At 43.2% G+C, this 17,055-nt stretch overlaps 1 protein-coding gene across 1 annotated transcript in view; it reads right to left on the reverse strand.

Annotated features, from left to right (window-relative positions):
* Nucleotides 1-14,562: 14,562 nt before the first annotated feature.
* Nucleotides 14,563-17,055, reverse strand: part of STMN2 (stathmin 2) — a 41,369-nt gene continuing 38,876 nt past the window's right edge. The window contains exon 5 of the mRNA XM_037381953.1: nucleotides 14,563-15,920. Coding sequence (XP_037237850.1) covers nucleotides 15,861-15,920 — 60 coding nt within the window. The 3' untranslated portion in view covers nucleotides 14,563-15,860. The remainder of the gene's footprint in view (nucleotides 15,921-17,055) is intronic.

The raw sequence follows: 17,055 nt of genomic DNA on the forward strand, positions 1-17,055 counted from the left end.
GGTGCTTCATCTTTTTAATGTCTAAATAATAACACTCCAACCTCAACTTTTCTTTGCATCAAACTGTCAGTCATTGCTGGCACTTGGCATAAAATCAGGGAGGAAAGCGAAGCAGAACTACAGTATTCTTGTTCCAATGCTGTTCTTAAAACAGCAACTTCGTATTAGTCACCACAGCTACCAAATGTGGGCAGTAGTTCGGGAGAGCTTTCCAAGAGTATTGCTTTCTGTCACTGAAATGTTGGTAAATGCACACTGTCGGGAAGGCTCAGTTTCCAGTCCTTCATGGAGTGCGATAGAAATGTAATATACATTACGGAGAGATACTTTTCTTAAACCCTAACAGGTCATTTGCACTGGAATCAAACAGCATAATATCCATCATCCTGTCCTGCTCTGCCTTGACCGCAGAGTATACATTTCCCTCTTCTGGGCAGGGAGAAATGGCAGCAGTGACTCATGTTTGATGCTTATGTCATTTGACATGAAAACCATTTCCACTGGAGACTTGCAAGACCCTGGCTTGCAGTTTCTTTTGTTTTCTCACTACTTCTTTTGCACCCTCCTACGTGACATTGTGTTTGAAAATGCTGAAAGAGATGCTCAGTTGGCATAATATCCACATGATGTATTTTCTGCTGACAGAAGAGTGTTACTCAAAGGGGCTTCACCTCTCTATAAAGCACCCCTCAAATCTGAACAGATTTATGTTTGTGCTGGTTGCCTGAGGTGCACTGCAAAACAGCACGTCTGTGCCCAGGAACAGACTTCACCCGTGACAAAGGCACCTCCATGGCCTCGACACAACCCTTCTTCTGGGCGTACGGGTGGCTTTGAGATGTCCCCTGAATTGGCTGAAAGAGCACCACAAGCTCTGCACCGTCTTTTGACAAGTGAGCTGAAGTGCCCCATGACCTGCTGTACACTTTGCTGCAGCTCACCCTCTGCTGAGATGCTCCTGCCTGGGAAAGAACTTAGAAATACTGTGGATTTCTTTAAGAGAGTAAATTTCATAAAGCTTTTTGGCAACAAGATGCGATCATCTGCCCATCTGCAGAATATATTGGCTGGCCACCACATGGTAGTTGTCAAAAATAGCCATGGGATCTCCTGAACGTGCCAAGGAATGCTGCAGCTCTTTATTGGTGGCCTTTGATCAGAGGCACAAGCTCATGATTTTCTTGGCTCTGTTTAGCAGATATATGTTTTAGGACTCTGGTTTTAGCTGTCATCACCAGGCATCGTTTGTTGTTGTCTTTACTTCGAGCCTGCTCTGGTACATACAACTACCAGTGGATTTTTTCAAAGGTCAGTCATTTTTTAACACTGGGATGAACGAGGTTCTTCCCTCATTCAGCTCCTACATGATGCTGTGCTCACTTGGGGTACCCTGCCAGAATCCTAAATAATTCTAAATGACATGGAATCACTATTGTGCTCTCCTACTCCCAGCAGTTCCTTCTGGTTCCCTCAGATGTTCTGAGTGATGGACCACTGGGGCCACACCCAAAACCATTTATCATTAAATCAAGTGAGTATAAATGTTCTGTCATTTACATCTCTCTCCAAAAGGGCTGATAAATAAACTCCTCTTTGGGATGGATTAAAATAGATATAAGTAATCTTTGCAGTTACCTTCACAGATGCCTAGCTACAACCTATACAACATGTCCTTGACTTTGGTTTTAGCTGTCAACACAATGGAAGATTCAGATAGGATGCACAGGGCTGTGGCCTGACTTTCTGCTTTGAGGATAGGTTCGTTTGTGACTGGGAGTTATGGTAAAGCAGGCAAGCTCCTCCGTGCATTTCTTCTTGCTGTTGACATGAGACCAATGTTGCCTTGCATTCAACACATGACGTCTTGCTCTTAATACATACTACTGCTTAGATACTTTGTTGAGATGTAGAGTCTGTTATTGTCTGTATGTATTGTACCAAACCTACTGTTCTGACGGCTTCATTAATAATGTAACAAAGACTGATAAACTCGTGAGAGCTCTGGCAAGCTGGAAGGTAGCTCACCCAGAAAGTTCATCTGTGTCAGAGAGTGAAGAGATGCAGCTCCTGAGCTGAGTCCCACACAGAGTCACACACAGATATTTAATCAGGTAAATTCTTTCTTTGTAGGAAGCCAAAGACGGTATTTCGTTTGCTGATACTGCTTTTTTTTTCAATTTGCAGTCAGATACAGCTACTGTTTGGCTGCATGTGATGAATGAAAGAATGATTGCCATAGTTCCAGATCAACAGCAATGTGCTTTCCACTTCAGGGAAAATTATGCCATGGTATCCAGATAAAAAGAGGATGTTGTCTGAAGGGCTGTAGTGTGCGCCTTTTCTTATTTATTCAAGTGACTCTAAATGTTTCCTTTTTACAGTGACTCAGCTTTTCAGCTATGAGGTTATGAATGACCTGTTTGGAGCTTGATTCAACATTTACTGACACTGTAGTACACATTTCTGTTGGTATTAGTGAATATTCACATCAAATCCTCCATTAGCTGTGCAAAGATCAAATGAATGACCACATCTCTTAAATGTTATCTTGTCCTTTTCTATGAAGTTTACAATTAATTTTCAATTGTGTGGTTTTTAACATGCAAAGGTTTAAATGTATAACTGAAAAGATTTTACTTTGAGGATGAATTTATTGTGACTGTTATAGCACCATCAGTTTTTCTTTAGAATAATAAAAACTGAGATAAAGTTTCAACATCAAAAATTGATTCAGTATTTCCTTAGGGATGAAAACGTAAATATCAAAACCAATTAAATCCTAATATAATACAAAACATTTGCAGCACTTACTAGCAATGTCCAGTTAAAGAATTCCATATATGCTCAGAATACCACAGCGATTTCATTTAGGATAGGATAGGATGGGATGGGATGGGATAGGATAGGAATTGGACTGGTTCAATTGGAAGGGACATACAACAGTCATCTAGTCCAACTGCTTGTCCAATTCAGGGCTGACCAAAATTAAAGCATGTTATTAAGGGCACTATCCAAATACCTCTTAAACACTGACAGGCTTGGGACATCGACCACCTCTCTAGGAAGCCTGTTCCAGTGTTTGACCACCCTCTCAGTAAACAAATACTTCCTAACACCCAGTCTAAACACCCGCATTCTCTTTTAAGAATTCATGAAAATGGTCTTGGCTTAAATAGATTAAGTAAGTCAGATTGTGATTAATGGGAAAGGGAAAGAAACTTATCCTTAAGTAATTTTGCAGATCCACATCTGGTTTTTGAGAGGCAAAGTGGATTATTCGCAAATTAAACACTTCTTCAGTTTGACAACAAGTTTAGATTCTATGCAAGTCCTTGTGTGTGACTTAAACAGTTTTCCATAGGGTAAGCATTGCACTCTTTCAAGAAGCACCTATGAATTGATGAGGTCCAAACACCCAAAATGATGTGTTACCTTGTTATTTATGTTACTTTACCCCCTTATGCAAATCCCAAAGAATGACCTGCATTTGCCATGAAACACTTTTACCAGGACCTGTGAGTATTTTCTTGTTTTATAGCATGATGGAAAAAATACAGAAGATGGGGTAACCAGGCATATTTTGGAAATTGTCTGCTGTCTCCTTTACATATTTTTCTCTACCGTGGTCTCTGAGACCTCTTTTGTTGGAAAATATTAAGCAGTTTGTAGTAAGGGTGGTGGTGTCCTTCCTAAGATGTTCAATAGCACCTGAGAAGTTATTGAATTCACATTTTCTTATGACTGCTGTACCAAACGATCCCCAGTGCCATGCACAGGCTTACTCAGAGGATGGTAACTTGTAAGGGTACCTAAGGCACTTGTTTGGGAACTTGGACCATCAGAGAGGCCCACTTAACTAAGGTAGGTATCATGTGAGTCCTCCAAAATGTGAGTGAGAAGACAAAATCAGAAAAGCTTTACTTTCTGCTTTGAGTTGCCTTGAATTTAATGCCATGTATAGGAACAGTATCTGTGCTTCCAGCGACTTTTCGAAGGCATCTTAAAATCTGTTAGTGGTGGCCAGATAATTGCAGCCAGCTGAATGCAGGACATTTTCACCAGAACCATGTACATATCTGGCCTGCTCTTTGCATGGGAGTGGCCATTCTGTGCCGTGCAGGTGGCCTCTGGTTCCTGAGGAGGCTGTTTCTGTGCTTGGCTATAGACTATTTCTCTTCTTGTACATGACAAATCCTCCTTGCTGGCCCCTTTGTCAGAGGGTGGGTTTTTTTCTGCAGTGTTTTCAATAGTTATGTGAAAATAATTTTATAATTCCATATGGTGTGGTTAATGCTTCATAGATTATATTGCTTTAGGGACATATCATACCCAATGCCTATGAAGACACGCAGGTAACAGTTTCTCCAGTAGCAGGCTGATTGCTACCCTTGCTATTGAAGGTGCCACATCCTTAATTTTATAGTGGACTTGTTCCTCAGATTTAAATTTAATAAAATATCTGTGATTACTGACATGGTTACCTCTGTGGTGTAGCAGCTATCTCATGCAATGCAATAAATAGCATGAATATTCATGGTATCACCCACATACCCACTTGCTTTTGTCTTCCTAAAGCCTGTCACTTCATTGATGCAACTTATCTCCATCTCAGACATTTTCTCAGAAATAACCCTCAAGATGGTAAGATTCAAGAGCATTACCTAATTTTGAGAAAATTGTGGAGTTGTTCTGACTCTTCTGTAGGCATTTTGATATTTCAAATTTATAGTTTTTCTTTAAGAACAGCTGCTGAATAAAACTGCAACTGCTCTAGCTACTTGCAGCTGTATTTTCAGCCAGCCCTTGTCTGGCTGAGTGTAATGGAGATAATTTCATATTCAATTTCTGTTTGCTTTCTTTTAAGACCGGTGTAAACATAGAGGTCAGCTGAAGAACAATACTGTCTTCATAGTGATGCAAAGATGCGAAAGCATGTTCTAAGCCTTTTTCTTAGTGAGATAATATGCACTGTGCAAAGGCTTTTCTGTGCTTTCAGTCAGCTACAGCTTCTACTAAAAGGCTAGTGGAAAGAAAATAAGTCATTGTTAACACCAGAATAACGAATAAATCACTGAATGAGAAAGATCATGTTTTCCCGTGTTACACAAACCAAGAAAGATTAAGTTTACGGGTATAGCCATGCTGGGAATCAGCATCAGATTATTTGTGTTTGATTTCCACTGCAGGGAGAGAAAGATCAATACTACATTCCGCAGAGATCAATATACTGCTTAGAAGCATGGTGTGTTTCTTTTTTAATTATTCATTTTTGTTTACACTCCAGATCTGTACATCATCCTATGCTGGGCATAGGACTTTAAAGCTACAAAATGCATACAGAGCTCTGTCAAGATGGGATACTTAGTTGAATTCTTGGTTTTGTCCTGCCTTTAAGTCCATTGGAAAATAGTCTGAAGTGTGGTGGAAAAAAGGAGAGGTACAGGCTATACCTATGTGCTTTATTCCCTTGGGAAGCAATTATCTTTGATTTAGAAACCTCTTGCCTTTCTCCTTTTTCCTGGAGAATCCGTAGAGCATTACAGGTAAAATAGTATCTGGCTGCATGGTGGTCCCCCTGTGTTACAGGACAGGGGAAAGCAGGGATCCCCTTCCAGCGAAGTGAATTATTTTCCTCCAAACTAAGAAAAATCTAATTTCTCTCAGAAACGAGTAAAATAGGAAGATGAAAAAACATTCCCTATGTTTTATTGGCCCAAATAAAAAGAGAGGAATTTTTCTAGTATTAAAACATAGAAAAAAATCCAGTTTTCCATATGAACTGGGACAGTGCTCCATGCTTACAGCAGTAAGCAGTAGCATCTCTGGGTGACCTGTGCTACCTAGGAGGGTTTTTGTGTGGCAGCTGTTCGCCCCAGGCCAGAAGCTTTGAAAATTGGAAATGAGCATGGGTATCCATGAGTCAGGAGAAGAACCATCCCACTCCTGAGACACTGGGTGGAGGGAGGCTCCCTCCTCAGGGGAAGGACTACGCTTTGGCTGGTGACTGCCAGGAACAGGAGCTGGCTTGTGCAGGCCAGGGAGGCACATCTGTACCTCCGTGTGTGACACCGTGGAGCATGGCTGTTGAAACAGAGCAAGCCTCAAGAGTTGCACTGCTTAAATGGGGAAGAAGTACAATAATTTGGCAATGTATAGACAAGCAAACTGTACCTTTGAGGGATGACTCTGCTTTCGTGCTGGTGTTAGAGTAGGGGTGGGTGACTAGGGTTCAGAGTGTTGGGGAGCTGCTGGTCTGGAGGAACAGAAGATGTTTATCCAGGAAATTTCCCTTGTTTCACAACAACTTCAGAGTTTCTTGCCTGCCTGTCTTTTTTTGAAAGAACTGATGAGCTTCTTGAAGACACAGCAGATAGCAGACACCACTACCAGGTAAAATCAAACACCTGTGGGGCTTACAGTCATGAGATGCTACAGATACCAGAAGTTTTGCATTGGCCTGAAAAAGTGATTAGACGTCTTAATAAAAGAAAATATCCATCAGGGATATTAATGTACTATGTAATTATTGCTCAAGCAGCTTTAGAAGTGCATATTGTTGGAGCCTGGAGGAGCATTGCCATGTGTCTGTACTGTTGCTATACTCATCTTTGAGCATCTGTAACTGGCACCGGTAGTGGCTGAGTACTGGGCCAAATGACTGCTTGGTCTCAGACCCAGTGCTGCTGCACTTGTAAGTGAAGGTTCTAAAGATGCAAAACCTTCAAGACATCATTCTTGCAGTTAGGGACTTGTCTAATCCAGAGGAAAACAGTAGGAAAAGAAAAAAGAGTCTGGAAAAGCTTAAAAAAATCAGTCAACCTGTTGGGGAGCCCTGCTCAGAGCTACAGGACAAACCCACAAGTCCTGCCCACACTCTTCCCATCCCACCCACCTCTGGCAGAGGTCTTGGCAGGGAGGTGCAGCGAGGGAAGTGGCTGAGTGGCTTTGGAAGTCAGCCTCAGCATCACAGCAGACAGCTGGACTGACCAAATGCCTCCTGGAGGAGAGAGGGAATTAGATTCACTTTAATACCCACAAAACTCACAGAACACCCAACGACTAACTGGGCTTTAATAGAAAAATACAGCAGCAGCCAGCCTGGCTGCAGGAAGAGTGAGGAACCATGATATGGGAAGCCTTGACCAGAGGAACCTGCTGCACTGGAGGAAAAAGAGCTGGAGTCTGGTTGAGGACAAAGTGCCAGCTCTGCCTTGACTCCAGGGTCTGCAGAGACCTGCGCAGCCGGGGTGGCTCTGCCTGCCCACTGCACCAGCCGAGCCAAGCCAGCGGTGAGCCGGAGCCCACCAGCTGTGCTACAGCAGCTGGGAGCTTGCGTTTGTGTGTGCTGGGACTCCCAGCATGGAGTTGCTTGACTGGGGAGATCCTGTTTTCAAACTGGCTGAGCTCAGCCAGCTCTAAGCCCAGGCCAGGGAGCTTAGGGCTGTTTGAATACGTCCTTGCATATGGGACACAAGAGCCAGCAGATGTTTTGGGCAATGCAAAGGACTTTGTATGGCCAAGACTGCTTGCTACATCTATGAACATTAAAGATGCTTTGGCCTGGAGGCCAAATGGTGCAAACAGCCTGGGTAAACAATCACAGCATCCAAACAGTGCAGCTGTGTGCAGGCTGCCTGGTGGGAGCGTGGGACTCCCCAGCCCTGCCTGGGACCTGCCAGGCACAGCAGCAGCTTGTACTGACCAAAAGTGTGCCTGGCAACACTGTAAACACCGTGTGTTCCAGAGCTCTGGAAGAAGATGTCTGGCTTATCAACTTCTTGGTAAAATGACTAAGTAGGGAAAACGGTATTAGGTGGGTTTTTTGTTTTTCACTGCCTCCTAGTCCTCCACAACTATGTAGCTCTGAAAGAAAAAATATCTGTCTTTGGCCTTGATATGGAGAGACTGAGCACCCTGGATAACCATAAAAATAATGGGAAATAATAAGGAAGAATCTCTGTTATTTCAATGTTGTAAATTCCAGCTTGGTTTGCTGATGAGCTGTATCAAAGTATAGAGGTACCCTCCTAAGAAAACACATATGCCTGCCTGCCTTCAAAAGTCATAATGGATCCTTTCATAGAAAATTACTAACTTTTTAAAACTAGTCCAAGCATTTGATTATTGCATAAAGCACGAGGGTGAAAATGCACTGAAAAATACAAAAGTATTGTAATTTCTACAGTCAGCTCTGATACAGAGCCAACAGCTGGCCAGGACCTGCAGGTAATGCCCAAAGCTGATGACCCGCTGTGAGCTGGGGAGTGCAGGGGCATGCACCCATGCAGTGGTGTCAGTGCTGAAGGGCATCTTGGATGGCTCCAGAGTGCAGCTCCCAGGATGCCCTGTGATCCCACTGTCCTGGTTTCAGCTGGGTTAGAGTTAATTTTAATCCTAGTAACTGGTACAATGCTGTGCTTTGGATTTAGGATGAGAACAATGTTGATGACACGCTGATGTTTTAGCTGTTGCTGAGCAGTGCTTACACTAAGTCAAGGACTTTTCTGCTTCTCACACCACCCCAGCAGTGAGTAGACTGGGGGGCCCAAGAAGCTGGGAGGAGACACATCCAGGACAGATGACCCAAACTGGCCAAAGGGATATTCCATACCATACGATGTCATGCTTTGTGCATAAACTAGGCAGTAAGCTGGCAGGGGGCCACTGGGTGGGAACTGGCTGGGCATTGGTCAATGGGTGGTGAGCAACTGCATTGTGCATGTGTAATCTATTATTATCATCATCATCATCTTTATCATAATTGTTATCATTCCTATAATTATTATTATCAGACTTTGTTTCTCTTCTATTAAACTATCTTTATCTCAACCCACAAATTTACTTTTTTACCCCATTTCTCTCCCTGATCCCACCTAGGGGGACAGGGGAGTGAGTGAGCGGCTGTGTGGTGTTTGCCTGCCTACCAGGTCAAACCATGACACCTGCACACATATCACCTTCCCACAGGACTCTCCTGACATCCCAGGGATGGGGGCGAGCTCAAAGCAGAAGTGACATCCCCACCTTTGCCCTTGTCCTCCCCCAGCCCGGCTGCTGCTGTCAATTTTCTGCTGTCTCCCAGTGGCAGTTGGCAGCCTCCTCCTTCTCAGCAGTTCCTAAGGGATGTCTTCTTCCCCTACAGCTCTGCCGCAGGCTGTGGCTGCACGGGCAGGCACCCAAGCTGACACACCGGGCTGGGTTGAGTCACACCAGGCTGGGCTGAGTCAGGCTCCCTCCAGCTCTGGTAGGGTGTCCTAGGGCCACGGCACAAGGAAGGCTGAGCTGGCCCTTCAGGGGGACATCTAAAGGTCTAGCAGAAACTGTTAATTCAGGCACAGGCTGTGTTTTGTCCCAAACCTGTACCTGAAGGCAGAAGACACGCATTTATCCAGTGCTGCTCCCAACCTAATGCCTATGTCAGGAATCATATGCAATCTGGGTAACCCGTTCTTGGTTAATTGAGAACTGTTCATATGCCACTGCGCTCCACTGTTTTTTTCATCATTTGCAAATGTGTAAGTGTAAAACAGTGCAGGAAGAAATGAGTTGTTGAGTCCGGTTGCTTCTGCTGTGAGCATCACCCTTTCCTAGCCTCCCTGAAGTCCAGCTGAAAAGCAGTGAGGTTTTCCTGCTTCCATCCAGCACTCAGGAGAGCTGGTTCAGACTTACTAGGAGTAGGAACCAGCTCCTGAACTCCAGACTAACAGAACACCTAATTTTAACCTGTTTATTTAGATGACTATCTTATCCTTTGGCTTACATACAATACCTGCCCGGTGCTGTATTCTTAAGGAAATGTAGCAAAAGCAACGAATTTTGCCCAAGGAAAAAGTTCTATCTTTTATGTTTTATATAAACCCAAATCCAGATTTTAGGGCAAATGTAGAGCACCATCTCCACGAAGCAGGTTTCAGGATAGTGCACAGCTTGACAGGCTTTTCAAAATAAAACCGTCAGTACTTGCCTGTTAAATAATCAGAGCTTGCCCTCTTCTGGTCACGGGCAGTTGTACACGGGGATTTTTTATGAACGTGTGGAAATTATTATCTAAAAGACTCATTGGAAAACTGCACATTTTGAGAGTTAATCTTATTGAAATCTATTTTATTATATTTTACTTGTTTTCCAAAAATTGTTTAAAAAACTGTTGCAACTATAATAGTTAAAAGAAATTTGAGGTGTAGCTCATTTCTTTTCTTATATCATACTTGTCCAGGCTGTATCTTGGATAATGCCTTTCATGTCCTCTATCTTCAGGAGCTGCCCAGAGGCTTCCTTTTCTGCTGCTTTCCTTTCAGACCCATCTGATGAAAGGCAGCCTGTTACAGCAGGAAGGCGTTTTGCAGCAGCTATTTACTGCCCCCCAGAAGAAAGGACCATGGCATCACATGGTAAACTTGAAGGAGGTAAATGTTTCCCTAAGTAAATTATCAGTTAGGTGCATTCTTGGACATATGAATAGAAAAAGGAACCTCCATTTATTTCCCCAGAGGAAAAGTTAAAGCTCACACGCTATCAGAGCATCAGTGTAACACTGCAGTTATCAGTGGCTTACACACAGACATTTTATTGTACATTGGAGAACCCCCTAATCTATTGGGAGTGCAGAGCATATTCCAGTTTCTGTTGCACATGCAGCTGTGGGTTACATTTACTCATATACTGTAGGTTGGATTTTAGCCCCCCTCTGCCTTGTGCCCCAGTTCCAAGTATTAGAGGGGGAGTGGAGAAAGTTCAGTGTTTTGAAGAGAGGCAGCTTCACAGGTGACCATCCTCCCTCCTCTGCTGGGAGATGAAGTCCACTTTTCAAATGTGAGAATAGTTTCATGGTTCATTTAGCCCCTGATCTGCTGATGGTTTTTGATGCTAGCTTTTCTTGCGCTTCCCTATACTTCTGACTGCTTTTATCATGTCCGTGGTCTTTCTTCTGAGCTGGCTGCTATGTGTTATCTGTTGCTTTCTAGGCATGTTTGAAACGTCAGTAATACAGATATTCCCCTAGTCACGAGAGTTTCTGATGATGGTGTTGCAACTCCTGGCTACTCCTTGTTCCACACAAGAATATCAGCCTTTGTTGGTCTTAACAGCTATCCATGCTTGTGTCACTCATATTACAGTGGAGTTAAAGCTGAAAACGTCGGGACTCAGACTTCAGATTTCAAAGTCACCACCTACCTTATATAAAGTCCTAGGGTAAACTGCGCAGCAGACATGATGGATATCCTTCAGAGGAAATCCTTGAGATCCCTGATGTTTTTAGAGATGATACCCATTATTAAGACAGACCACTGCATGGCACTATTGCACCAGCATCGCTGCAGCACCGGCCCTGAGGCCGGGGAAAGATTATCTGAAATTGTCCCATTACCTGCCTCCCAGTATCCCTTCTGCTGAGTGAATGGCTGCCTCCTTCCACCACTGAAATATGACCAGAATGGGACATGTGCTGCAAGATGGAAGTAAACCCTGCCTCTTCCCATGCAATCCTCTCTTCCTTCCACCATATACCTGATGAGAGGGTTTGATTCAACATGGTGATCTAACAACAGCTGGATAAGAAAGAAGATGTTCATGCTGCCCTAAATGGAGGTTTTAAACCATGTCCCTCTCCTTCTGGGAAACAAGAGACAAGTACTTCTCTTCTCTGTATGGTTTAAGGTGCTGGAAGTAAAACCCTTTTCCTCACTGGTCTCAGAGCCCATCCGTCTGACAGGACTGGTAACAGGCAGACAGCTCTGTGCACGTGTGCATAAGGTGTTGCTGTACAACAGTGATGTGTTTGGGAATTCTGGACTGAAGGAACGGCTAGACATTGCTATTTGGCTCTACAAAGGTTAGGATTTTGTTCCAGTCATCAAAAAAAACAACCATCCTTCACATGACAAGAGGCGTGATAATGCTTATCAATGTCTACAGGTATCTTAAGGGTGGGTGCCAAGAGGACAGGGCCGGGCTCTTTTCAGTGGTGCCCAGCGACAGGACAAGGGGCAATGGGAACAAACTGCAACTCAGGAAGCTCCACCTGAGTGTGAGGAAGAACTTCTTTACTCTGAGGGTGACAGATCACTGGCACAGGCTGCCCAGGGAGGCTGTGGCGTCTCCTTCTCTGGAGACATTCAAAACCCACCTGGATGCTCTAGGTGCACCTGCTCTAGAGGAACCTGCTTTAGCAGGGGGTGGGACTAGATGATCTCCAGAGGTCCCTTCCAACCCAGCCATTCTGTGACTCTGTGATAGTAAAGGGGAGAAAAAAGGCATTGATTTCAAGTTCTGGATCAGTGATGGGTTTAAACTCTACATCCAAACCTCCCGACCTTGGAAATGTTTGACTTGCTTTGGGCACACATTTTGTGGCTTCAGTTGAACCATGTGAAGTGTGACAGGTCTGAATCATTCCAGTTTGATTACTCAAGCAGTCTCCTCATGGCAGCCTTGACATAAGTGATGAACTAACTAATAGGAAATGGAGCCCTACCCATATTCCGAGGCGTAGTCCTGGGCTCTGCACAGACCACAGGTCAGAAGTGCCTTTCTACATGTGCTACACATCTCTGCCCTGCTGCTGAGCCATCATATATTTCAATGAGAGGAGGGAGCATCGGTGTGGCACAACACCAGCGCTCCAGGCTCCCACCTGTCCTGCGGGAGGTTTCAGGCAGCCTATGGAAAATGCTCTGCATGTCAGCATCAGCCACTCATGGCTCATAGCATGTAGTTTGGCATCTACAGTTAATCAAAGAAGCAGCCTATTTTATTTTTTTTTATTTAAAAGTCCTGAGCACTCCACTTGCTATGGAATTGAAAAATAAACTGAGATTATTTCAAGTAGCCAGAATGGTAATACTTTAAAAGTGGATGTTTTGAATGTTTTCTTTCTTTTCAAGGACATCCTTAATCTGTAACTCCACGTGAAAGACCCATGGCACCAACATGCTTTTGGTACCACAAGCAGTGAGGAGCTAGGAAGGCAGCACTAAAGCAAAGTACAAAGGAAATAATGTAAAGAAACAGGAGTAATAGAAGGCAACAGCAGCTCTCCAGTTACTTCTTTTTACTATTATAGATTAAATATGCAGTGTCTTGGCAAACTGGCTTTCAAAATATAGTTGTACACAAATAAAATGAACTCTAGACCCACAACTGTTAAAAGATCCAAGTGAACATGAGCAGAGCGTGGGCTCTGAGATGGGTCTATGGTGCTCACACTGCCTTGCTCTTCCCTCGTTTCCCTGGTGCAGCCTTGGTACCTGTTGAGCATCATTCCCCAGGCAATGCCCAGGTCTGGGGTGAGCGTGTGCTGGGGACCATCCCAAGGGGCACTTTGGGTGTGGACACCCTCGTTTGTGGGAGAAAAGAGTTTAGCCCCATGGGGGCGATGCAGGCTGCCCTGCTTGGCCTCAGCAGCAGAGATTTGTCCTTGGCCTGTTTTCAGGGCAAGCATAGCCAGGAGAAACAGGAAAAGGGATTGAGGCATGACCAGAGCTTGTTATATCAGTAGACAGGAAAAACTGTAAGTGACTTGCCATTGGGAAATGTAACTAAAATACAGGAGCCCTCAAACCAAGATTATAGACTTCAAATTGGAATATAAGCTTGACTGAATGACCTTTTTTACCGGGGCTTAAAGCAATGTACAAACTTTAGAGGCTTGGCAACTTTGAAGCTCATGACATCCAGATTCAAAGTTTGCTATTTGGCCTTTCTGCCAGGTTACTTCTTGCCAGAAAGACAAGGAATTTAGGCAAGGAAACGCAGCTGCCGTAACAAGTTGGAGTACTGCTCTCATTCTGCGGTACATAGCTCGCTGCACACAGAGCTGAGCTTGCAGCCTTGCACCTGCATCAGCTTCTGCTGCTTTTTGACTGCAGGCCGAGTCTGCCAGGGGCATAACTTGGCTCTGAAATAAAACAGGTTGCATGGGTCAGAAACCGACTGTTACAGATCTGGAGCTTTTGGCCCATCCCACCAAAAGAGCAAGTAAATGGTGCCACTTTTGTGACTTTAAATCAGAAAACTAATCTTAGAGGTAATTCTTGATCACCTGTCCAGTTCTAAATGGGGTCCAATTCAATTTTATATCTCAGTTCTGCAGCCCAGCAGCTTCCCTAGCAATTCTGTGTTTTTCAGTGAGTCCTGTAAATGAATCCCTTTTACCCTGAAAATCAGTGTGTTAACAGCCAGAATCTTGCTGCAGCTATTGATGTATGCACCCAGAGCTACCTTATTCACTTTTCTTTCCCCAGATTCCCTTTTTTTCCCCCAATATTGAGTCAAGATTAAGAGGTGCATGTGCATGTGTGTGTAGTTTGTTCTCTTTTTTAATAATCTCAGTGCTAGAGGTTACATTTATAGGCTCAGTTTATGGGGTAATGTTTCAAAACAACCAGCCTAAGCACTGGAAAACACATAGCAGGGGTTAATCCCACATTAGCAAAGAAATAGGCTTGTTTTATTCATAGGTCTTATTTAAGTCTCATTTCCATGCTTTTATGACTACATTAGGTTTTCATCTCACATGGGCACATGTCAGAGAAGTAATGGAGCGAGAGAAGAGACAAGCCCTTTTTCAGTTCACAGAACCCCAATTCTTTATTAATCACAGCTTGCTCACAATGACATACAGGAAAATAGCACTAATGAAGAGTAGAATATGCAGGCAGCAACCTCCAGGGGGGTAGGGACAACTTCAAAACTGCAGCTATTTTGGGGATGGTGTAAAAGGTTTAGTGATATTGTACTTGGCACAAGCACCCTGTCTAGTCATTCGTCCTGCTTCAGCCCTCTTAGTCCTAGATGTCTGTCACTAGGTAGGGTTGGCTAACACTGAAGAGTAAAGGTCATGATGAATGGAAGTCAGCAGTGTCAAAAAAAAAGGTAACGACTGGCTCATGGGTTTCAGGTGAAATATTTGGTAGCCTCTTGTACTATTACGCATAATGTGGTAGCATCAGATAAGTATCATAGATCATGGCACCTACAGATAAAGCCACTTGATGCTATCTATTAGTTGCTCCATTGATAAATTTTCAAGTGGTGAATTAAGCTTGGTTTACAATTAGCATTTATATGGCAGTTTGGCATCATTCAAAATTTGTCACAGCTTGATGGGTTACAATGTGTCTCTTAAATTTGCCCCAAACTGATCCCACTTGGTTTCATTCTGTTGCACAGCCGTATTTGTTGCCTCTCACTTCAAAATCAGAAGCAACACATACTCTGCACGGCAATTTAACCTCAATTATACAGCACACTACAGAGTCCTGCAGCATAAGCTGTGTTTAAAGAAACTACATTTTAAGAGCCTTTTGTCTTGGACAGCTGAATGTGAAGTCACGATACCTGTGAACTAGTCACTGTTTCAACAAAGCTTATCGATGGCAAAGCATTCTAGGTTATTAGGCAATGACTGGTCTCTAGCACCATAGAACTACTACTGACCTCGTGGTGGTTTGGAATGAAAGTCGCAGGGAATGGAATTAGACATGAGGTGCTTCATATGAACAGACCCAGCAAATTCAACTGAGTGGAAATAGACAACATCAGAAGCCTGTTACAGGACATGTAAGATTATGAAATAACTTGCATAATGCAATACTTGTATTTTTTAACAAAAATGTAAGTATTTACAAAATAAGATCCAAGTTTTTTAAACATCAAGCAAATCATTCTGCAAAGAGACCGCATTGTTTTTGTTTTTATTTTTGTTTCTTTTTTAAAGTTTTTTTATTGAGTTCTTGATTTTTATTTTTTTTTTTAAACCATGTCATACATTTCCCATACTGATATCGCATGATCCATAATAATATAGGCAGGGGGAGTTTACTAATGGTGGGGATGGGTCACATCCACCATCGCTGTTTTCAGCCAGACAGTTCCACCTGGAGCTCCTTGTTTCTACGGACCTCTGCAGCATGCCTCTCCTGGAAAACATCAAGAAGGGAAAAATCAAACCTCTTTCTCATTCCATCTGCCCAGGGAAGCTCCTGATGACAACCTGTTTAGGTTGTGCATTTGATGCTTGTGCAAAACTTGTTTCACAGCACAACCATCTTTAAAGGATGCAACTCCAGAGAGGTGTCATCCACCAGACCCGCCTGAGGCACGTTTGATGTTTAACATTCTACTTATGCTGTGGAGCTCAGTCCTTTATCTGATACGACCTTATAATCCTCAGCACCTCACAGAGTTAAATTTTAAAGGCCCACATAGAGAGCTGCTGCATGCAGCGTAAAACGTGCCATGTACTCGTATTTGCCCTTTGAATTCCCAGATGTTGAAATACAGGAAAGGATGAGTGGGCTTGAATTAATTGCTTGAACACTGTATGCAGAAGTGTTGATGACTGTGTTATCTGTAGCATTTAGGAAGTATAAATAAATTTAGTATCACCAAGAGGGGTCAATCTGAACCTCTCAAACATCCCTTTAGACCGTATGATGAAACTAGTTGTCCTCTCCATTTTTTCTCTGGCTGTGATGGAGAAAGGATGCAGTTACCAAAAAACAGTGCTAGACCCTTCTGTCCACTTTCAGCCATGTTTTTTTCCTTTTACAAAAGCAGTCATAATTAATTAAGACTTATTTGAACCACTGTATATTCAGACACTTCTGTGGAAATGGATCTGTGGTCAGGAACAACAGCTGTCAAATGAATTTAGGAATGTTCTGCTTGAGATGTTTATAGAACTATGATTTTTGGCAGCTTCTGGGTTTTTGGTTTATGCTTCTGTCCTTTCAACTATCAGACTATCAGACTTCTACCTCTTGTGTCTGATCACTGGGAAAAAAACACCCCAGACATCCAAAGGACAAGCACAAGATGCCTACAGAAGTAGTCACTTAGCTGACCTTGGTTTAAGGTACTCCCTAGACTCCATGCTTTAGAGTCTTTTATGGTAAAAAATGCACAGGAGGCAACAGTTACATTTGTATTGTTTGAGTTGGACTATGGATCACAGGCCAAGGCAGCTTATTGCATCGATTGATCTTGTAAATCAGTTCTTAAAAGATCCATAATTCTGAATGCTAGAGTTTATAAGAGTTGTTCCTTGAGGCT

Source organism: Falco rusticolus, chromosome 3 (genome assembly GCF_015220075.1).
Source record: "Falco rusticolus isolate bFalRus1 chromosome 3, bFalRus1.pri, whole genome shotgun sequence".
Classification (NCBI taxonomy): domain Eukaryota; kingdom Metazoa; phylum Chordata; class Aves; order Falconiformes; family Falconidae; genus Falco; species Falco rusticolus.